At 38.3% G+C, this 25240-nt stretch overlaps 1 protein-coding gene across 1 annotated transcript in view; it reads right to left on the bottom strand.

The window, feature by feature from the left end:
• LOC128635340 (collagen alpha-1(XXIII) chain) overlaps positions 1-24466 on the bottom strand; it is a 59192-nt gene extending 34726 nt beyond the window's left edge. Inside the window, exons 1-2 of the mRNA XM_053687872.1 lie at positions 23938-24466; positions 20880-20949 (exon numbers count right to left, since the gene is read on the bottom strand). Coding sequence (XP_053543847.1) covers positions 20880-20949; positions 23938-24201 — 334 coding nt within the window. The 5' untranslated portion in view covers positions 24202-24466. The remainder of the gene's footprint in view (positions 1-20879; positions 20950-23937) is intronic.
• Between the last annotated feature and the right edge of the window lie 774 nt (positions 24467-25240).

The raw sequence follows: 25240 nt of genomic DNA, 5'->3' as shown, positions 1-25240 counted from the left end.
AGCAAACATTTAGCTGTGGCTCTGAATATGGATAAGTTGAACAGGTAAATAAGGCATAACTTTCTTGTACAAAAAGACAAGATGGTGTCATGTCCGCATACAGCGATTTTGCACTCCCCAAAGCAAAGCTAGCTTTTCTGTATCTCATCTTTTTTTTCGTTTTCTTTTTTTTCTTTACATTCATCAGGAACTGCTACACATCGGAGAATTGTGCCATCTGTATGTTACAAAAGACAGTGCTAGTTTCCTGAATTTCATTATACTTGCATAATGACAGTAATGGTTTTTTGTATTCATACAGTGCTTATTACGGCCTATTCATCTGTAGAACAAGCAAAACCAAGGCTGACCAGCTCAGGCTTTCAGAACGTTTTCGGAAAGTCTAAACCCAGGCTGCAAATCAATTAAAACTAAAACAGACAAAGCATGTAATAAATAAATAAATAAATAAATAAATAAGCAGAGTTGCCTGTGGCGTACATTCTGAACTCTCACTTTTTTGTAACTCCCCACTAGCTAAACCACAGCAGCAGAACCAGCTATCCCACAGTCTCCCGAGGAAGAGTGATCACCCAGCAGGAGGAGTAGATAATAATCCTCCAGCCATGAAGGAGCGCATCAGCCAAACCCTCAGAACCCCCTTGCTGGAAAACTACCACATTACCACTTCCAAACCTTCTGAAGCGCACATGACCATTAGATTCCCATTACAAGGAAAACGCTTGCTGTAATTGTGCGCCGCTTTTCCCCGCTCTGCTGCAGAAACGTGTCCCACTGGACTCGCAATCAACGAGTGCTAATTAATGAAAGCTAGCAAGAGCGTGCAGCTGCTGAAAATCTGTGTCACTAACTCATCTGTGCTCGTGCTCCATTTCAGCCAGGCTTTTACAGCCTGAAATCGCAACCTGATGTGCATGTTGTGTGTAAACTCGCACAAATCAGTGCACATAAATCAGTCCTTAGCTGCAATTAAGAGTAATCAGTGGTAGTGAGGGGTTAAGGGTGAAAGGTTAAATAGCCTGAGCTGTTGTCTGATGTGGCCTGTGAGCTATCACTCTGATAAATGATCTTATTGCCCTCAGTGCATTTCTTTTTATTTGTTTCTCTTGCTCTTACAAATTGAACTTGCCAGATAAACAAATAAATGGGGTCCACTCTGTACAGCTACGTATTTTATGGGGAAATCTACAACCTTAAAAACCGGAGCTAACTGCTTTTACTAAAAATTCTAATTCAAATTGAGACATGCAAGAAAAAAGTTAATCTATGGTATGCTTAATGGATGACAGGTGTTTCTCATTTAAACATCTGCAGAAAACATCTGCATAGAAAATGTGACTTACATTTATTGTCGGGAAATGGGACACAAATAGATTTTTTTCAGTGATTTAATGACAGCCGTGCTTGGAAGTATTTCTGGACTTTTAAGGTCATTGTTATTTGTGCAGTTAGGACGATGTGGGCTTCTTAGTTAATCAAATGCAGAGAGAGAGAGAGAGAGAGAGAGAGAGAGAGAGAGAGAGAGAGAGAGAGAGAGAGAGAGAGAGAGAAAGAGACTTAACAGTAATGCAACGATGCTGGAGCAGGTGCCACACTGCTGGGTAATCTCTCAGGCTTTTTCGCGACATCTCTCCAACACAACCTACTGTGGCAGTTCATCTCCTTTACTGACTCGTGTTGACATGGGCATGATCACTCAGTTGAATGAGTGTGAAGATCAGGAATGCTACATGGGTGCATTCAGATAAAAGAAGTCGAAGTAAGATTGAGAACACGCTTGCTATCAATCAGAATTTAAAAAGTGAGGCTCACCGTGGTGCACACACATTTCTGATGTACGGACATTATCCACTCCATAATCCTCCTTTCAATCTCCCAATCTTTGCAATGTATCTCACAATAAAATTTGTTCTGTACATTACAGACACACTGTTTGCACTTACACTTTGCCTTTGTTTGCAGAAATTTTTCAGATTAAATTCCAATTATTTCTGAGATAGGGCTTGATTAAAAATACAATGCGACCACCACAAGATCTTGGTAGCTGTGTTGAGTTTTTAAACAAGCCCGATTTAGCATACAGTCCCCTCAGAAAATATTGGAACAGCAAGACCAATTAAAATGTTTGTGCTATACACCAAAGACATTTGGGTTTGAGATCAAAAGGTGGATATGAGACGAGAGTTTAGGATTTCAGTGTTTATTTCCTGGTATTTACATCTAGATGTGTTAAACAACATAAAACATAGAACCTTTTATAGAAGTCCACCCAATTTTTAGGTGAGCAAAACTATAGGAGCAGATAAATCTTGAAGTAAATTAAAGTACATAACACTTAGTTGATTATCACTTGCTTGCAATAACTGCATCAAGCCTGTGACATCACCAAATTGTTGGTTTCTTCTTTTGTGATGCTTTTCCAGTCTTTACCACAGCCCCATTCAGTTGTGTTTGTAATCAATAAAGATTAGTGAGCCTGTTCCAGAAGCAGCCATGCAAGTCCAAGCCATGACACTACCTCCACCACATTTCACAGATGAGCTTGTATGTTTTGGATCATGAGCAGATCCTTTCTTTCACCACACTTTAGCCTTTCCATCACTTTGGTAGCGGTTCATCTTCATTCCAGGACGTTTCTCTACATCTCTGTATTTCTCTGCAAATTCCAATCTGGCTTTCTTGTGGTATCGCCTCTATATTTCTGCTCTGGAAAGTCTTATACGAATGGTGGATTGTGATACCGTCACCCCTGCCCTGTGGAGGTTGTTGGTGATGTCACTGACTGTTGTTTTTGGGTTTTCCTTCACAGCTCTCACAATGTTTCTGTCATAACCTGTAGTTGTTCTACATCATTCTGTTGCTTAGTATATTCGTTGTTTTCTGTCCTTTTCAGGATATTCCAAATGCTTGTATTGGCTATGCCCAATGTTTGTGCAATGCCTTTGATAAATGCTCCCCCTTTTCTCTGCTTCAAAATGGCTTGCTTTTCTCCCATAGACATCTCTCTTACCGTATGTTGGTTTATCCTTTTTTAACAACAAATGCTGTCTTCACAGGTGAAACTAAAGGCTAAAACCAAGAGTAGATGTTCAGAGCTATTTATTATTTAAACAATCAGTCTAACAGGACACACCTGGATAACAAGAAACACCTGTCAATCACATGATCCAACATTTTTCCTCACCTACGAATTGGGTGGTCTGATACAAAACATGCTATTTTCTACACATAAATACCAGAAAATAAAAATGAAATTCTAAACTCTTCTCATGTTCATCTTTTGATCTCAAACCCAAATGTCTTCAGTCTATAGCAAAAACAAATGAATTAAAATTGCCGTTGCAATAGTTTCAGAGGGCACTGTATATTATTACGGGGCAGTGTGATTCATGCCCGAATATTAGCGCTTTGTTGCAATAATAACTCTATGGAGCTAAATTGGGCACTGAGCACACTGCCCTACGATTGCAACATCTAAAAAGGCAAGCAAATCAAAGCAACATGGGCATATATCTGTAATTCTTTACATTGTTGGTCACTCAAAATAGGTCATTAGTATTTCAGTGGAATTTAAACTGTATGGAGTTGTGAATTGAGCACTTATTCCAGATTAACATTTGTTGAACAGCTGATATATATGGTAGGGCTCTGTCCCATCTGCCCCTATATACTGCCATATGCACCCATTCATTCACAACTAGGGTCAATTTAGCACACCCAATCTGAGCTACAGCCTACTGGTATGTTTTTGGGAGGTGGCAGGCAACTGGAGAACTCCGAGGAAACCCATGTGAGACATGGTGAGATCATTCACACAAACTCTTTGCGAGTTTAGTGTTTGCAGTTTTGGCCCCTGCACTTATTCACACTTGCAGACATGTTTATGGCGTGTGCTTGTGACTAAATTAAGTGTTGTGTCCATCACATGTCGCAGCTGTCCATGCTCTATACGCATATATATCACTCTTCCAGGGGCAGAAAGATATGCCCCTTACACGACAGGGTGCTGACACTAAACCTCCCCTCTGTCACTCAACCTCAGAAACTGCACCAGCCATCTAAGGCATTCCACTCATTCACAGAGGCTCTCACACACGGCAGCCATTTCTGAATGCTACACCTGGTCAGACCATGGTCTTACCATGAAATCTGAAACAGCATGGGCCAAGAAGGTTTGATTGACCATATTTTTTAACTTTAAGGCATTTTTTTTTCCACCTCTAATTCTAGAAAAACATTGATACATTTTTTGATTTATGGAGCAACTGTAAAATAGCACTTTTGATGCTGTTAGGATGCTATTTATATTATATAGGCAATATTCTACAATATAGCTCAAAAATCTTTCTTCTGCTCAAGCGATCTAGTCATGATCTCAGCATCATAGGAACTTTACACAACGTCAAAGGAATACTCCAGCATTTCTCAACCTAATCTATATCCACCACAGCTATAGTATTTGTTTAGTTACCACACCCATGAAGTTCCAAGTCCTGAGAAAAGAACGGAAAATCTGTTTACTTGGAACTCCTTATTATGAAAGTTCAAGGGCAGTTGTTGGGGCTTCAATAAACATTTAGGCAAAACACAATTCCTTAGAACACTTTCATGAATTCTGCAGTCATGGGTATTTGTAAATTAAGCTCTAAATGTGCACAATTCCTGTAAGAGTTAGAACAGCTTTTTTAGGTGGAGGAATTTGTGGTTATGTGCTCCCATAGTCAGTGTCGTTCCAAATAAACACCTCAGCTTCAGTTTGATGTCCTCTGTTTGCAAATGACACCACAAAACCTTCAGGAAATCCACCAGAATTTAACCAGAATGACCTTTTAGTGTACTGCTCTGGTGTTTGAAATTTCATAATAATATAACTTTCATAACATCCTCGGTGTGACATATGACATCTAGTCCTTAATTTACACTATATATTTATATATTTTAATTGATAACTGACAGAATTCAACAGCTGCCCTTAGACTTCCATTATTACTGTTTTGAGGAAAAATGGTTTTCTGTTTCATTTTTTTTTTTTCTAGGGAAACTGGTTGAAATTCTTGTCTATGGTAATCACACATACGTTACCGAGGCTGTGATAGAGATTAGGTTGAAAAATGATAAACTCTTCCTTTAAGTATGCATAGCTTATTGCCACAGGTGAAATTTAAAGCCCAAGAGGAAATTCAAGCAAGCATCCTCACTTCTGTGGGACATAACATATGTTTGCAGTAAAAAAAGAAAAAGAAAAGAAGAAGCGCTATGACTTCTGATGTGAGGTTTTCAACCGAGGAGACTCATCTCCAGAGGTTAGGGCAGCCATTAACACTGAGAGGCCAGGTATATCTGATGGAAAGAGGTCAGACATACAGGAAGGATTCGGTTTTACGGGCCCTGCTTAAGCCATATTTATGACCAATTCTCACAGTTTGTCCTGGTTAACAGACACAGTAATGATGTTAGCATGTGTACTGCTGAAACCTGCCAGTTAGAACACTAAATACACTTCCTTCTCACTGTTACAATTGATGGATACAATTTGTTAAAAGTGGATTCATAGTGTAGTGTAAAGCTCTTCCTAGATCTGCACCATTCATGATGATTCAGACAATAAGAGAAACAAAAGCTTATAAGCCATTTATACTTTCACAAGAGACACCAGCAGACATGCCATCAAAATGGTGTGTCTTCTTTGAGCCCACTGATTGGACAATTATATGATCAAGCTCTACACAGTACTATAGCTATATGTATTACGGGCTTGAAAATTTTTCCTTGCATCACTGAGTATTTAGCTTTACAATGTCATACAATTCATACAAACATGTTTGAGAATGAGTGACAGTCTTATAAGCAATACAAAACAATATGGCTTCCACAGTGCTATTGCAGTCCTTACATGTGTATAAAGTTAGATTAAACACAGCTTGTTTTAGATGAGAGAGAAACTAACATGCGACAAATGTCCTGCTTGCTTAGCAACTTCAGACAAACAGGATATAAAACTCGAAAGCGCCAAAGCTTTTTGCGGGATAGATGAAAGACATTATTTCATCATCAGTGCATTACGCCTGTGTCGCAGTTTACATCACTATCCCCCTTGTTGCTCTGAAGAAAATTCCTGTCTCTCAACAATCTATAGCCAGAATGAATATAAAACATGACTAATACTTAAGATTTTAAGCACTAATTGCAGTAGGCTTGGGCAATATCTGTCTCTACACAAATATCCAGTGATGTTTACTCAGACTATATTACGCTGCCAGACCTGCAAACCTTTATGCATTTTGTGTAGGAGCTCCGCAATTTAACATCGGAATATGCTAGTACGAGTTATTACTTAAAATATATCAAAAGAGCATGTTTTTCTTTTTTTTTAAATGGCAGACGGATTAATCAACACGTGAGTCACGGAAGTGTTTTGAACTGTCCAACATTAAAACTTACTAGAAACTCCGCACCTTCCCCCATCTCACATCCTCACAATAAGACTTGCAGGGTGTCCTTGTTTCCTGTCAAGGTAAATGTAGAATGTTTTAAGTTCATTACCATATACTAAAATCTATTAATCAGTCCGTACAGGATTTTGCAGAGTTATTTGAAATGCTTGATTTGCTGCTTTATTCAAAATTTTGTGATGCAATTTGCAGGGCTGTTACACTTTTTGTGGAAAACTACTTTTGCAATTGCAAGGAAATTGGTTTGCACGGTCTTTCACAGTCATGCTTGCTGTACGTATGTTCGACGCACGTGAATCGAAGAGGGTTTTGGCTGAATGAGCATTGTGATGACGTCGCATGACACGTCCTGTTCCAAATCTGCGCAAAATCTGCTGTCATTTTGAAAAATTACAAGCTCCTCCAAATATTACGCCGTTTGCTTGATTTCTGCATTCATTTCTGCAATCACAAAAACGCCAAATCCTGGAGGGACTGTATAATGTATGTTAGACTTAGCTAACATTACACAATTACACAGTCAACATCAGTTAACTATATTTATTGTAAAAGCCACTGAAAAATTTGGTCAAAAATGTCACTTCCAGTTCTCGGACAAAAGAGAACAAGAATGAACATTTTGACAAATTAAATTGGTGAAGTGTCAAATTGAACAATTTACAAATAATATTAATAGTAAATGATCATTTTTTCCCCTTTCCTGTGCTTTCAAACACTTTGAGAGCAGAACAGGAAAAATCTGTCATGTGGATATTACACAAACGATTTGTAAAAGGATTAAATAAAAATTGTACTGGTGTGTTGTTGTTGTTGTTGTTGTTTTAAACTGCTTGGTGCATTACTATAGAATCATGTAAAATCCACCATCCTCTCTCTCCTACTCTGTTTAAACCTGAAATGGTGGAAATGCTCGTTTTCCTGTCGGGTCTGGTTTAAAAATAAATAAATAAATAAATAAATGGAAAATTGTGAGCAAGGAAAAATCAATATTGTACAAGCCTAAACGCCTAAACTGAAAATAAGTATATATAAAGCAGTAACTGAGGAGACACTGAGAAAGGAAGTGAATGAATAAGCATGGAAGCCCGTGGGAGCGGAGATGCAATTGATTGCCTGGAAAAGTTTAATGTCCTACGCTTCATAGTGCATGCTGAAAAAATACCCAACAGGTCAACATACCCCGGCAACTAATATAAATGTGCATGCACAGACACACAGACACACTCATAAGTACTTCATGAATAATACAAAGCAGGGCCTTATGTAAAATTTGGGTACAGACAAGGCCACATGTGTGATTTATGCCATGACCTAGAGAGTCTGGGGTAACCACAGAGGTCATGGAGAGGGGACGGGAAGTAAGAAGGGTTAATTGCCTAAATTAGGTTACATAATAGTGTATTAGCACCTGTGACTTGCACTTGTATTGTTGTTATTGCTGCGTGTCTTTTTCTAAGCATGGTTTAATTTTCTAAGCAAGCATATTAGTCACGTGTCCAGACAAAAATTTAGTTACCCAAAAGAAAAGTCCATTCAAAGAGAAGGTACATAAAAATGAATAATTATAAACAGTTCTCTGGTTCCATGGTCTGCTTTTGTCAGTGGCAACAGAAGTTTTCATATGGGAATGTTTAGCACAAATGAACAAAAAGCAAACAAGACTGACCTTTTAAAAAGCTAACAAATGTGGATTAGTTCTTGTTTAATGTTAAGTAAAGACTAAGTGGCATTTGTAAATGTCTTAGATGTAAGTACCACAGATAAAACATCTGTCTTTCACTAACATGTGCAGTTGTCAGGTGGGCTCATGCAGATGAGTGCTAGCGTTAGTTAAAGTTCTGCGTCACTGGTACTGGTCCAGGGATTGACTTTTCTCTACCAGCATAATTGTAGGACAGTGACCCCTAAGTGTAAAGCACATTAATAAACTACAAACAAATCAGAATATGCAACAGCAAGACAGAGTATTCAAAAACACATCTACATGAACTAAAAACAGAAAGATTACTTCTTTATTAAACATCACATGCTCATTGGTGATTGGATACAGCACGTGTCAGTCTGAGAGACCGCAGAAAATAGAGAGTAATCATCAACAAGCCTGTCATGTTCAGTAAGGACCTACCTGTTCTGATTTGAGTTCATGTTGTGTTTTTGAATTTGCTGTGGTGTCTTTTTTTTCTTTTTTCTGTAGCATATCTGAATTCGCTGTTGTGTTTCTGAATTTGATATCATTTTGGGGGGGTTTTCTGTTGGGTTCTTTTTTTTTGCTTTTGCTCTCATGTTTTTGTTTTTGTTGTGGTGTTTCTGAATTCGCTGTCATGTTATTGAATTCATTGTTGTGTTTTTGGCTTCGCTCTCATGTTTTTGGTTTTGCTGTTTCTAATTTTGATTTTAGTGCTGTTTTTTGCAATTTGCTGTCATGTTTTTGGTTTTGTTGTGTGTTTGAATTCGCTGTCATGGTTCTGAGTTTGCTGTTGTGCTTTTGAATTTGCTGTCATTTTAGTTTTTTTGTTTGTGTTCATGTGATGTTTCCAAACTTGCTGTTTTGGTTTTGCCATTGTGATTGTGTTTTTGGTTCCCCTTCAAAGGGAACTCAACGTTGCGTGAGCTTCACACGGTGGGAAAAACCATCATGCACGACCAGCATCTGAACTCTGTAAAATCACAGCTATTTATTGGCCTGCCATGGTCAGGTGATGTGGCATTTTGCATGTAACGTGACTATAAAACGGCACCTGTAAAACATGTCATCAGCTCTTTTGTCGATTGTCTCTGTGAAAATTCCTAAAACTCTTCAATCTATATTTTCAAAAGAAAAAAAATATACATATATATATATATATATATATATATATATATATATATATATATATATATATATATATTATTTTCTTTTCTGTCGCTATCCTGTGCAAAAAGAATGAGCCTTCATGGGACCTTCTGTAGTTTGGGAAGGTCTGTCAGGCGCCCCAATTGAGCCCTTCAAGTTAGCTTCAGAGAATCTTCTGACCCTAAAGGTAGCTTTTTTGGCTGGCCCTGACATCTCTGTTGACCCTTCTTGCCTTGACTCTGCCCCTGGATTAGCCAAGGCCTCCCTATATCCTAGGCCAGATTATTCCTAAGTGCCTACATCTGCTGCCTAGCCAGTAGTGTTGCAGGCTTTCTCCCCTCCTCCGTTCCTTGCACCAGAACGAGGACGATTGCACCTACTGTGTCCAGTGAGAGCTCTTTGTACTTAAGTCCTGTGCTCCGGCCAGTGGCGTAAGTCGGAGCAGTTACTGGTCTGCTTGGCTGTGACAGTAGAGGTGATGCTGCATCAAAGCAACATATCTCTATTTGGATAGTGGAAGTAATCTCTATTGCTTATGAGGAATGTGGTTTTGCTACGCCTCTGGGCATAGGGGCTCATTCCACTAGGGGGGTGACCCCTCAAAGGCTTTATCTAAGGGGTACCCTTACAAGATGTGTGTGCTGCAGCAGGTTCGTCTATGCCACACACATTCATTCTGTATTACAGTTTGGCCTTATTAGCCAGCTCATATATGGTTTTCGGAGGTAATGTCTCTGCTGGATGGCACCTCGGCCAGAACTATGAAAACTGTGAGCCTGGCCCTTGAGGGGCACCAGCTCATAGATTCTGGTCTCTCAACCAAGGGTGTAGAGACCATGTTAAATGCTAGAAACATCAGTGAGATACAGAAAATTATGCAATGGCTACAGTGGGTATACTTGTTCCCACAGCATAAAGCTCATGCAACGTTGAGTTCTCTTTGCAAGGGAACATCTGGGTTATCCCTGTTGCCTGAGCAGGGAACAAAACATTGCATAGCTTTGTCACACTGGGGTATGCCTGTAAATTGTGTGTTCGCTTCAGACAAAGAGAAGCTAATGAAGTGGTTTACAGGTGCCGTTTTATAGTTACGTGACGCACGAAATGTCACGTCACCTGACCATGGCAGGCCTATAAGTAGGCGTGATTTTACACAGACTTCTGATACCGGTCACGCACGAGGGCGCTTCCCACAGTGTGAGGCTCACACAACAAGCTACCCTTCTAAGGGAACAGGGTTACATGCGTAACCCAAACATTTTGGTGTTGTGTTTTTGTGGCTTTGCTCTCAAAGTTTTGGTTTTGCTGTTGTGTTTGTGTTTTTGCATTTGCTGTTGTGTTTTTGGCTTTGCTCTCATGTTTTTGGTTTTGCTGTTGTGTTTGTGTATTTGGTTTTGGGGTTGTGTTTTTGGCTTTGCTGTTGTTTTTCTGTTTTCAGTGTCATGTTTCTGAATTCACTGCTGCATTTTGGCTTTTCTGTTGTGTTTTTAATTTTGCAGTGTTTTTGTTTTTTCTGTCATGTTTCTGAATTTGCTGTCATGTTCTTGCTTTTCTGTTGTGTTTGTATTTTTTTATTTGCTGTAGTTTTTTGATTTTGTGGTTGAGTTTTTGGATTTGCTGTTGTGTTTAGGCTTTAGTTGTTGTATTTCAAAAATTTGCTGTCATATTTATGGTTTGCTAACATCTTTTACCCTTACAGGCCGTCATACCCTAGTCTAGTTTGCATGGACAATGTCCACGCCAACAAGGGGATCATCTAGTAAGATAAAACCTTACAGCACTATTGATGAGACTTAAGTTTGGGAGATGGCTCTTTGATGTCCTTATTTTGTTGATTTCCATCTTGCACTTTAAGTGCTTCCTCCAGGCAATAAAATCTGTGTTACGCCGTCTCTACTGATAAAGTGTACTCAAGCTTAAACCCACTGTGTTGTCTGAAAAGAATGTTCTGTTTAGACCAGCCTCTGTGTTCCCTGTCCAGATAAAAGCCATGTGTGAGAAAGTGGAAGATGAAGCAGGGCAATGGTGAGCACTAATCGATTTATTATAATCTGTTCAGTGGTGTGACAATAGAGTGAATTAAACCAACAAAGTGATACAATGACCAGCTCCTGAACCTGAAATCCTTGAGGCAGGACAAGTGCTCACTTTCGCTTCCCCCGACACACACACACACACACACACACATCCACACAGTCATGAACTGCTTTCACGCACAGACAATGTGAACGCTGGAGGGATATCCTGAGTGGAAGTTTGTTCTTCTCCATGGGGTCTGAGTGTCACCAGGATAGCCCGTGGCATGTGTCTACACCGTGACTCGGGTCTGAGATAATCAGCAAATTGAATACACACCCCATCCCTCTCAATATAGCAGAGGAACATTGGATTAGCGTGAAGGAACTGTCACAGAGAGCCAAAAGTTCAGAGTATGGATTGAGCATGTGTTTTTTTTTCACTCTAAGATCTGAGAGCTGACTGTTCAAAGCCTCTGAATAAATCTTTATGTTTTACAAGTTTCTGATGATCAATGCTGAGTCATCTTTAAGATCTTTTATCTGACATTTGATCTTCTTAATCATCATCTTAATTTTATCAATGTGTATATAATCAAATCTGCCCCAATATGGATGAAAAGGAATATAAAAATGCACAAATACCAGAGCAAATATCAGCGCAGTCATTGATTTAAAAAAATTCTGGGTCACAGGCTGCATTTTCATCACTGTTACTGTTATTGTTAGTGTAAATGCATGATTATATAATGTACGGCAGGAAGTCAAAAAATAAACAAAAAACAAAAACAAGCCCCATGAATCACACATAGTCACAATGTTGGTTAGGAAAGGGAAGCATAAAAAAGAGAAGGCATCTTATCAGCAGCCATCAGTAGTGCCTACAATAGCACATAAATTAAGAGATTGCCATCATCCAAATTCAACTGCACGCAACTCTGAGGCTGTAAAATCATCTTCACACAGAACTGAATTCTCTTCCAGCTGACCTGAAGATAACTTCCCTTGTCCTCTTGTTTCCAAACCAGTCCACAGAGGCATAATGTTATTTAATGTGTTTGTCATAATGTATTTGTTTCAATCCATTTTGTGTAACGTATATACTACCCTTTTGTGATATGACATAGATTACAAAAATATGTTTAGCTTTAGAACTGCCAATTTGCCACATGAAAATTACAGTCACTGACAGACACCGAAATTGACACTGCTTCATCATCTTTCTTCAGTGTCAGTGATGTTTATTGGTGTAGACCAAGGGTTCTCAAACTTCTGCAGCGTGGGCCCCCTTTAACTTTAAAATAACTTCTGCGGACCCTTTCAGATTTATTTTACGAACATAATCCATATGCTATACAAATATTACACTCATTTTAAAGTGTATAATAATATTAAGGCGATTTTTTTCAGAGCAATAGACCATATTATCCTGATTTTTTTTTTCTCATTTTGAGGCTTTAATCAATTCAAACAAATCAAGTGATCAGTCAAACAGGCAAGAAGAACCATACGAACCCAATAATAAATATGATAACTTTTTTAATAGTGGCTTGTGATTTCAACAGCTGTAACAAAAGTTTGTTTTTTTTTAAATCACAGACCCCCTGGCTATGCTTCACGGCCCAACTTTGGAAACCACTTAAAGATACACCGGAACAATAAGTTTAATGTTACCTGACTCAATTTATTAATCTGAAAGACCCATTCACGTTTGGAAATTCACACCATGTTCAGGCTTGGCATTTATAATCCATTTTAGGTGATATGATATGTGGACATTATTACATACATTGTCACAAGAGAATAGCTGTGAGTATGAGTAGAACAATTCACTAACATAAACTGGCTACATTCAAAAAGTGTGGAGTTTATGTTGACAATGTTAACAAGTGTTCATATGAGAGGAGGCTTCATTAATATAATGTGTTAAAAAACAGCCTGTTACCTCTATCAACAGTGCAGCTTGACACTTTAAAAGTGGCTTGATTGAAGTTAGGCTAGGTTTGGAACTAGGCTGTGTGTGTGGGAAAAGCAAGTCTGTGAGTGGAGACTTGTTTAATAGCAGATAATCGGACTGAAATCTAATCAATTTCCACAAACAAAGTGTAAGTGCAGACAGTGTACCTACCATGTACAGAACTATTTCTGTTGATATAAAAGATTGGGGTTTGAAAAAGGAGTGGATAATGGTTGGAACAGATGATGATAAAACAACATAATGCAGATATCACAAATCAGAAATGCGTGCACACAATGGTGAATTTGTTTCCCACACAAAAACTGAGAAAAAGAAGAAAAATGCATTTCCCAAACTTTTCGGGGGTTCTTCTGGTCTTTATGCACTTAAAAAAAAAGAAAAAAAAAAGAAAAAAAAAAGAAGTTGGGTTGGACATTTTGCTGAGATCTGGCATCCCTGGCAAAACGATGTCAGATTTGTAAATTAACATTACACTTTTACAAAAGTTTGATGTTCAGCCATTTTCTCTGCTAGTGGTCCTAGGATTGAATATCAGAATAAACCAAACTGAAAAGAGCTGTAACTAACAAATTGTTTTTGAGCACAATTAATATTTTTGAGCCCAATTACTACATCTTAGGATCCTGTATCATACTGCAGAGTAGATTGCCTACACTTTCAAACCATGTAACACCATCTATTAATATGTATATTTATATGGTTTTCTTTATACACTCAAAACAATTTTCCCCAAGTCAAAACGATTTTCGACTATATGACCAGACCCGGATGGGCTTGTAAAGAAACTTATCATGTACAGTTTATTTCTACTTTTGAACAATGCACTACAGGTTTTAATAAAATATTCCAGAGCAGTCCACTTAGTACTGTAGTAAGTAAACATAATAAATGTGTAACTTTTTTTTTGTCTATTACATGGCCATGTTACTACACAATGAAAGATGAAAGCACATGTCTGTAAAATTCTAACAATTTCTGAAAACTGTAAAAAAAAAAATAATAATAATAATTATGCAGGTATAACTCTGCACGTTCAGTATTTTTCAAAAACAAATATATCTATAAGAACGCCAAATCATTGCTCCATTCAGCTCCCACTTCATGAAACAGGCTCCACAGGTCCAATGCCCTCCTGCAGATCATGCAGGTCTAGAAAGTGCCGTCTGGGGGAAACTGAAATAGTGAAGAGACATGGCATGTTGCCACACAGATGGAGGAAGCAAGAAAATAAATGCCTGGCTGGAGACATTTGGGAGATTTGCAATTAAGATTAGCCAGGGCCTGACAACAGTATAAGAATCAGACTATTTCTACTCATACGTGCACGCAAACCATCAGCGTTCTTAGAGGCTTCTCCATCAGAGCCGGAATGACGAGGAGGAATTTCATTCAGCAAGAAAATTTTAGGAGAAGAGGTTAAGTTGGGCAGAGCACTTTAGTGATGGTGTATTCAGATAAAGAGCGATACAGCTGGATATTCATTCAAAAAAATCACAACAGGATTAGATATTTAGTAGTTCCACAGCGATAATGCTGACTCATCTCTACAAACTGATCTTCAGACTTTCTAAGAAAATGAGGCAGATCGTAATGCAGTTTTCCCAACTGAGTCAGCTATCGTGAGCAGACATGCTATTACAGAGTCTGCTCTGTTCATCTGACCGCAAGTGCTTAATGAGCATTTTAACACTTGTTTATCAAATTAAGACACAGACAGTCCTGCCAACCCCTGTGTGTAACCTGAAAACAGCAAATAGTTAAGCCAACTCCGAGCAAATACCAGCAGTCCACATGGCCATGAAAAGTACAGGAAAGTGTCATTAAAACTTAAAAAGCCAGATATCGTTCTGTTAAAGTGTTGTTTAACCTGCACAGTAAAATATTACACCAAAAAAATTATAAGCTGATTGTTCTAAGTCAAGCTATAGTTCAGCACAATTTAAAAATGTACTTTGCAAAAAGGGCTTTGCTAGGCTGACAACACAATAATCTGAGGTTTAATGTATTTATATTGCCTTCCATATTCAAAAAGAACCTAAGGAGTAATTCAAGAGATGAGAACAAGAGAAAGACAGTTTTGGTGAACCTGTTCCCACTGTAATCTCAGATTTTTGGCTGACAGGAGTGGAACCCGATATGGTCTTCTGCTGTTGTAGCCCATCCTACTGAAGGTTGGACATGTTGTGCATTCAGAGATGCTTTTCTGCTCATCACGGTTGTAAAGCGTGATTATTGGAATTACTATGGCTTTCTTGTCAGCTTGAACCAGTGTGGCCATTCTCCACTGACCCCTCTCATCAACAAGGCATTTCCACGAGCAGATCCATCACTCACTGGATGTTTTATTGTTTTTCCACACACTGTATAAACTCTAGAGACTGTTGTGTCTGAAATTTCCACGAGATCAGCGGCTTCTGAAATACTCAAACCAGCCTGTCTCGCAACAATAACCATGCCATGGTCAAATTTCACTGAGATCACATTTACCAGCCAATTTTATGTTTGATGTTAATATTAATTGAAGCTCTTGACTTGTTTCTGCATGATCTTATGCATTGTATTACAGGTACATGATTGGCTGATTGGATAATTGTATGAATGAGCAGAGGTTTAGATGTTCCCATGAAACTGGCCGGTGAGTGTATTTAATGGTGCTTTATACAATTTTTAGTTAATGAAATATACCATACTATAATTATTTCCATACCCATGTTATTGTGTGTTCTTATATAAAGGCTTTACGGTTAATTGAAATACATCAAGAAATGTTGCAGTGGAATAAAGGAGAGAGCATGCACACAAACTAATGACAGATGCTTTCAATAAGCCAGTGGTACACTGACCATAATGATATTATTTGCTGTCTTATCTTGACCTTGATGGAGGTGATATGTTTTGCCTGCCTGCTTCAAGAAAGCAACTGCAGGCCAATGTCAATTGAACATAATTGGAGAGGTTTGTACTGCATTTATGTATGGGACAGGGCTTAGTCTTAAAATAGCTAGCTGTGGAGATCCTTGCCATCACTCAATTATCACATCAAATGTATTTGGCAATGGAAACAGTATTAACACTGGAATAAGAAAAACACCCCAAAATTCCCCAAACTCACCCACAATCTCAGTAGACGTCATATTGAAATGACTTCCAAGTTTCTTACAGCAGAGGCATATCATACATCGGCAAGTGTTAAATCATTTGACAGACTACTGACACATTTAATACAATAACAATTAAAAATGAGCCATTTAGTCCACTATTTAGGTCTCAAGTCTTCCTTCCACAAAGCACACAGAGACAGAAAGAGAGAGAGACCTTTTCAGACCCAGACCAGCTTCAGGGAGGAAGTATTAAAGATTACAAGTCTTCTCAATGGGTAGGCCAATAAAACAGGGAAGATTACATTCTTTGGAGGTGCATTTATCCCAGCAGATCACCACAGTGCCAAAAGCAGCTCTACGACTAGACCAGTGTGAGTCTAAATCCAACTTGCTGTTACCCTGCGGCCTAGGCCACAAGGTTATGTGGTTGTGCAAAACATTCAGTTTTCTCTCTTGTTCCCTCTCACAGTATCACCCAACTATTCTCTGTCACATTTGAAACTAAGTATTAAAACAGTTTGCTGGGTCATAAAAAAAAAACCAATCCATGTTTTCAGGTTGTAGAGTGAAAACACTTCTCCATAATCACTAAAGCATGCTTTTGTACTTTCCACCACTTTCCGTCAATGTGGTATCTATTAATATGGGGCCAGTATGAAAAAAAGGAAAAAGGAAGTGCAAAGACATGTTTCTCATGCAAGCTCTGCATAGACTGATCAAATCTAGCATTAATCACGAGGGATAATATTTTAATGAAAAACCTATAATGAGGACTTCCACCATCCGTACACCATCTCTGGCACTTTACAACTATTGTGTGCTACTATTATGTCTGACCTGCACTCATGTTCACATTGAATATCAGAATGGGGAACAAATGTGATCTCTGTGGCATGGCTGTTGCTGCCAGATGGGCTGGTTTGAGTATTTCAGAAACTGACGATCTCCTGGGATTTTCACGGACGCAACAGCTGTCTCTATACAGAATGGTGCGAAAAACAAAAAACATCCAGGGAGTTGCAGTTCTGCAGGCGGAAATGCATTGCTGATGAGAGAGGTCAGAGGAGAATGGACAGACTGGTTCAAGCTGACAGGAAGTCTACAGTAACTCAAATAACCACTCTTTACAAACGCGGTGAGCAGAAAAGCATCTCAGAACACACAACACATCAAACAATTGATACAGATGGGATATGACAACAGTAAACCACATTAGACTTCACTTCCATCAGCCAAGAACAGGAATCTGAGGCTACAGTGGGTACAGGTTCACACAAACTGGACAGATGAGGATCGGAAAAATATTGCCTGTCTTTGTCCAGTCTTCAACTGTCCAGTTTTGATTAGGTTTTAATTTGATAGTTTTCCTCTTTACTCTTTTTTTGCTGGCACTTTTTTGCAATACTATATTTTGTGATGGATATTTTGTATCGTAAATAATATTTTTGTCATATTGTCCAACTCTAAAAGGAATTAATGGACCACATACCAATGTCACTATGTGTCTCTCATCCATAGTATGAGCATAGGATGAGCATGTATGAGCTGCACAGTAGTCATTACGGTTTGTGGTTCTGATACTCTGTTACAGTTCATTATCTAGCTCCTCTGAACGTGGCCTGACAGTATGATGGAAGGGAATATTCAAGAAGCGGAAAACAATGTTAAACTCATTTTTAGGAACAAAGCTCAAGATTTCAGAGAGAACACTGCATTATCAATCAGAGTCTTGAGGAAACCAACAATTAAGTGGTGGGCTTGCTTCAATGCATTGCCCATTAGTTCATTTTCTACAGGCCTCATTCAAGTGTGCTTTCATGCTTCTTATGAATGAAAGGCTATTAACAAGGGCGAAAGAAGGCTCTCGTGGACTTCCATTCATGTTTGTTGGTGATTCAAGAATATTGCCCCGAGTTACCTTCATCGTGAGTCCTTCAACACAGCCCTTAGTCACTGCTCTTTAATAGCAGAGAGGCGGAAATGCTGCACAAAGACACATTCAGAAAAGCCCTGAGACGTATTCAGATGCACACACATTCACAGTCCAATTAATCCGGTCAAGAGCCGCAAGAAACAGACGCCGCTTCCGTCCCAATTGTTCCCTCTAAAGTCCATTTGTATTTGTTTTACATACAACAGATTTCAGCAATGACTTTAGAGGAAAAATATTTTAAGACGATAAAAACTAAGGAAGCACTAAAATGTCCCTGGTGGACCTGCAGTGAGGCTGTAAATTGTAAGCATCCCTTCATAACTGTAACTGCCACCAAATGAGGTTTATTACACAGCCAGGAAAAACACTTCACTGAGGGCTGTATGGGGCTCTTGTGTTTCATTTGGAAGAATAATTTTGTCTGATAAGTAACAGTTAATAAAACGATTTAAAGTACTGCAGAGTAGGACATGACCAACTGTATTTGAGTTGAACTTGTGCAAAACATCCTAAATGGAAAAGTGTCATAGAAATTAGCCTGCAATCACAAAATGTTGCTAATTCTACTACAAATACTATGTCAAATAATAGGGAAGAAATAACTCAGTGTAACAGGAAACAATGTAATTGTCAAGGACATCCAGAGTGTGTTTTCATTTTATAAACCATAAAGGCATCTTGGTAACATAAAACACATTTGGCAAATGGTTACATAATGCTTACCCACTTAAACCATGAATAAGTGTGAAATCTCACCTCCAGGTGGAGTAATTGGATTGGTTTGTTTTGTTTGCAGAATTGCTAACATCAATACCTGAGAATCCATGAAAGCAAAGGAATTCATTGGAAACTCACCAGACAGTCCTCCTAGTATTTTCAGCTGTCAAAAGATTGATCGAAAACATGCGAGAAAGCATGCCTCAGCCTTTACACTCTCAAACTGGTAGATAACAATGAGGGCAACTTAGTTGATAGTGAGTGGAAATTGCCAGCAAATAGCATTAGAATGTGCAAGCATATCTTTAGGCACTGCCCTGGGCCCTGTTTCCCAAAAGCACCATTGGGTAATTTCATGCATGACATTATGATTTTGACTTTGCTGGACTGTAGCTTTCAGCTCCCATCCTGGAACCGACATTGAGAAACCCAGTGGTGGTTTTCATAAAACTGGCAGCTATATGCACTGTATGTTTCTTGTAATCTGTATAGTTTGCTTCAAGGAAGAAAGTAAATGACATTAAATCTTAAAGTAATATTAGCCTGTGAAAAATAGAAGCGCAAACTTGATTTTTATTTGAGTTATTTAACAGTAGCACAGTGGCCTTAGCCAATAAGTTAGTTATAACGGCTGTTTGATTGTTGTTTAGAGATCGTAATGTAATTGTCTCACAAGTTCCATGTATTTGCAGTCTAAATATTAGCGCCTTGGAATCTCTAATGTCCCTATCACAGAAAGAACAATGTCCTGATCGTTTGTTAAAGGTTTCTCGCAGGTACACAAAATGAAACGTTTCCTCTGAAGACTGTACAGACTGTATCATTAGAATGCTTTGTCCAACATTATGAAGTGATCTCATGACTACAGCACTACAGGAAACTCACCTGTCCTTGGTTAGTTATGGTCCATACTCACATACCCTTCTGGCAGTGCGCACATGCAAACCGTATGCTGATTTGAACTTTGCACAGGTTTGCAATGTTTCCTTAAGATGCACTTTTACAAATGAAAGAAATATGACTAGTTTTCTTTTTTTAAAAATCCATAATTCATTCAACTGACTCACTACAAATGGTGGTATGGTGGTGCAAGGTCCCTAGTTTGATCCTAGACATCTGTGTGGAGTTTCGAAGTGTTCTCACTATTTTCGTTTGGATTTCCTCTAGGGTTCTCTGGTTTCCTTACATCTCCCAATTTAGGGTGTGTCCCTGCTTCACGCCCAGGGATCCGGGCTCTACTACGACCCTGACGAGGATAAAGTGCTTACTGAAGATGAAAGAATGAATGACTAACAACAATAATCATCTCAGGGATGCACTTATAACACTACATTACAAAACATATAACCTTAGTTTAAGGCCCTTCAAGCGTTCATCAAAATTGAATGTTTTGAATGCCTTAGTTGTAACCTTTCAAAACCTGTTGCTGTCTCTAGGGAGATATATTCCCAGAAATTTTTTTTTTTTTTAAATCAGCCACACAAATCCACACAGGGTTAAACACTCTGTCCCCCTCTAACAGAGTGGGACTTCAAACTGAGATTACACAACATACCATGTCTGTCAATCAATCTAAGTTGAGAAAGAACCACATTTTGGGCTTTATAACTTCCACATGTCGGCTGCCTTTAAACTACAAGATGTCCATGAGATGTATTCAGTTTGCGGTTGCACAAATGTTGTCACTCAGCAGTGAATATCAGGAGGAGAGGCACTGAGACGCTTGATGCACACATTTGTGAACTACCAAAAGAAGTACACAGAAGTAGCCAGAGACAGGTCACTTTGTCCAGTAGGCGCATGTTGATCCAGTATAATTCGGAAGAGAGGAACTAGTACAAGGGACTTACCTGGTGGGCAAGAGCACTCTTGACCTACTTCCCTCGGTGTTCGAAGTTTAGGCACTTCCTCCATGAGTCTCTGCAGATTTCCAAAAAGTAACTGTCATTTTTGTGTTTTGTTTGTAAATTCAATGTCTACAGTAATGATCCTTTTTTTCTACACTATGTGACCAAAGGTTTGTGGACAGCTGATCATCACACCCCTATGTGCTCCTTTACAAACTGTTGCCACAATGTTGGAAGCATACATTAGTATAGAATGCATAGAGTACTGTAGAATATACATTTCTGTCACTGGAACTAAAGAGGCTCAAACCTGTTTCAGCATGACGATGCCCCTGTGCACAAAGTGAGCTCCATCAAGACATGGTTTGCCAAGGATGGAGTGAAAGAAGTCGAGTGTCCTGCACAGAGCCCTGACCTCAACCCCACTGAACCCCTTTTGGGATGAACTGGAACATACATGACCCCTCACCTGACATCAGTACCTGACCTCACTAATACAGCTGCTCTTGTAACTGAATGAACACAAATCCCCACAGACATATATATATATAGAATGGGATGTTCAACAAGCACATACGAATGTTATGATCAGGTGTCCACATAGTACTTTTGGCTATATAGTGTATATTCAGTGGTCATTTAATCAGGTAGACCTACAATATAGGTGCATGTATACAGGTATACGGGTGCTGACTAGAGCTCACCTGAGGCAATGAACAATGTGTCAGACGCCCATGGTGGCATTTTTGTTAGTGTTGAGCTGATCTGAGTATGAGGGATGCTGAGGTTTTGAACATAGAATACACTTACTGGTTATTTTATTACATGCTTACCATTTTAGTCCATGTTAAAAGTGTACAGTTAGCAACTATTGCGCACTTCTTCTATGCTCAATTTATGTCAATCTTCAGTGTCAAATTGATTGATGGCCCTTCCTCAACCCAGCAGTAACACTAATATGGATAAAAGAAGGAATAAAAAGCAATTTCTCTGAATAAATAAAGAAAATTCTATAGTACATGTTTAAGTAATGAATGTTTAATATTTGAATATTTGGTTTATGGTTATAAAATAAATCTTAAAGGTCTCACTGTACTGGAAGCAGAAATATGTCCTAAGGGTTATAGCAACAAATGAGATACAGTCAGTAACTGTACACATACAAAGTGCACTGATATGGTAGATATCCCTGATTCTGACCATATAGTAGAATAAAAGTTGGTGTCCATTCCAGGGGCCCAAATCTGGAGGCTGGAGGGGGGCCCACCAAAATTCCAGTAGGATGTGTTCCAGGTATGCAAAATGAAATATGGAATTAAAGAGGCCTATAACAACATTGACTCAGGTGGGACAGAATAACTAATTATGTCCCTGACCTGAAAACACACCTCCCTGACACGTGCTTTTACCTCCTGTTCAATAACTTGTATACTGAATAATCAATACTCTTGAAATTATTAGTGGTAATCTTTGAAAAACTTTTTTTTTTTTTTCACGTTTATATACTCCTGTTAAATGGTAAAGAAAAATGTTTAACTGAATGACTCATAATGTTTTACTAAAGTTTAACAAACAAAAAAATTGTGCATGTGCATGTTTAATGTATATTGTATACAGACTGATCCTAATTGCTGAAGCTAAAATGCTTCTACTTTTCATTGGCATACAGCCAAGAATGAATTTTGCACACGATATACAACGCATGAACTTCATTTCCTTCCTAACAAGGTATTCATGAATCAATTAAATTGCTATATAAATGTGTACAGTTGAGGTCATAAGTCGACATGCACCTTGCAGAATCTGCAAAATGTTAATAATTAAAAATAATAATAAGAGGGATCATAAAAATTGCATTTTGGTTTTTTATTAAGTACTGCCCTGAATAAGCTATTTCACATAACAGATGTTTACATACTGTATAGTCCACACGACCCAATAATAACTGAATTTACACAAATGAAAAAGTTTAAAAGTTTACATACGCTTGAGTCTTAATACTGTGTGTTAAGAAACAACTATTCCAGAAAGTGCAAACATTCACTAATGCTCAAGAAGGCAATACACTACATTAAGAGCCAGGGGGATATAAGCTTTCATTTAGTACTGCTCTTCAGAAGCTACATAAGATATTTACATATTTTGCAGTAGGCAAAATAATAACAATTTACACCAATCATCCTTTTCAAAAGTTTACACCCCCCGGCTCTTAATGTATCTGTGTTGCCTTCTTGAGTATCAGTGAATGTTTGCACCTTTTGTAATAGTTGTGTCCGAGTCCCTCAGTTGTCCAGTGTGAAAAGATGGATCTGAACATCATATAGTCACTGTTAAAAGGGGTCAAATATGTAGAAGATGCTGGAAAAGCAAAGAATGTGCAGGACCTGGAGGATTATTCTGAAGAACAGTGGGCAGTTTCACAGCTCAGGACAAACAAGGGACTCATGAACAACTATCACAAAACATAAACACAGTCGTTGATCATCCAGGTAAGGACACACAGTATTAATAATCAAGCGCATGTAAACTTGTGAACTTTGTGTAAATTCAGTCGTTATTGTGTCTTGTGGATTATATGTAAACATCTGTTATGTGAAATAGTTTATTCAGGGCAGCACTAAATAGAAAACAAAATGCATTTTTTAAATCCCTATTATAATTATTTTTTAATTATTAAACTTTTGCTGATTCTACAAGGTGTACGTAAACTTATGACCTCAACTGTACAGCCTGTTCTGATCTGTTTATTGAAATGGCTACAATATCATTTTGCCACCTGAAGAAACAAAATGTCACTAGGATGAAGACTAATGAGTGAAAAATGCGACCTTTTCTTGGAGGTACATTTTAGATAGCATTAGCACAGAGAATAATATAGAGTCTGTTCCGTCATTAAAGGTAAAGAAGGTATCTCTCTGAGGCTACCACTCCAATGACTAAGTGTTTGTACCTTAATACAGCAGGTCAAGGTCTTTAACACCTCCGAGCAGAAATGTTACTTCATACAACAACTAAATGTTTCTCATCCAAGTGAAAATCCCAGTGAAGTTTTGTAGCTCACCTTATAGACGAGTTTTTCTATCGCATCCCACAGAGAGAGGTTAGCAGCCTGCGGTGATGGAGGTGCAGAGCTCAGGACAGAAACGCGCTCGCTTTCCAGAAACTGCATTCTGTGCTCCAGGTGAGACGTCCTTAAGGTTATGACGACACAAAATACCACCGAAAATACCGACAAAACTAAACAAAAAACAGTGTGGAAAACGTGGAAGGAACTTGTGTAAGCATTGGTGTTGACCATCTCCTTCGACAGAGTCTTCGCGCGCATCCTTGGTACTCTGGTTGGTGACCAGTCAGAAGTTCCTGGTATCTGAAGAAAAATAAATCTGATATTTAAACAAAACTGGTGTTACACGTTTAACGTAACAACTCGTACCGACAGCAAACAGGTTGATAAAGAAAAGAAAAGAAAAACATTGACTGGAGGGATGAAATAGAGAGAAAACTGAGCGCGTGATGCGTCTGTGTGCTGTGTGGTAATACTTAGTGCGCGAGCGCTGCTTAAACCGCTCCGCTCCGCTCGCGAGTATCTCGTGTCAACACTTTGGGCAACGCACTTCCTGTCAATCTGAGCGCATTTAACCAAGGCATGATGATAACTATTTCGGTAGTGCATTACCAACACAAAGTCTGCAAATGGAAAGCATTTGAATAAGCATCTAACAATAATAATAATAATAATAATAATAATTATATATATATATATATATATATATATATATATATATATATATATATATATATATTTAAGAGAAATCATAAAAATTGCTTTTTGCTTTTTATTAATAGGCTACTTGTGAAACCTATTTCACATAGCAGATGCTTACAAGACGCAAAAATAATTGCATTTACACAAACGAACCATTTCAAAAGTTTACATACACCTGATTTTTAATACTGTGTGTTGTTACCTGAATGATCTTTTTGTGATAGTTGTTCATGAGTTCCTTGTTTGTCCTGAGCTGTGAAACTGCGCACTGTTCTTCAGAATAATCCTCCAGGTCCTGCACATTCTTTGATTTTCCAGCATCTTCTACATATTTGACTCCTTTCATTTTAACAGTGGCTATATGATATTCAGATCCACCTTTTCACACTGAGGACAACTGATTTTCCAATGTGTGTGTGTGTGTGTGTGTGTATATATATATATATATATATATATATATATATATATATATATATATATATATATATATATATATATATGGGAAAATATGATCAAAGAAGGCTGTGAAAATTTGTCTTCACTGATTAACCTTTTGATCTTTTGTTAAAAAATAAAATAAAATACAAAAATCTGCTGT

This window comes from Ictalurus punctatus, chromosome 18, assembly GCF_001660625.3.
Source record: "Ictalurus punctatus breed USDA103 chromosome 18, Coco_2.0, whole genome shotgun sequence".
NCBI classification, from domain to species: domain Eukaryota; kingdom Metazoa; phylum Chordata; class Actinopteri; order Siluriformes; family Ictaluridae; genus Ictalurus; species Ictalurus punctatus.
Note: the sequence above shows the minus strand (reverse complement) of the source record. Positions and strands in the feature narration are given on the sequence as shown.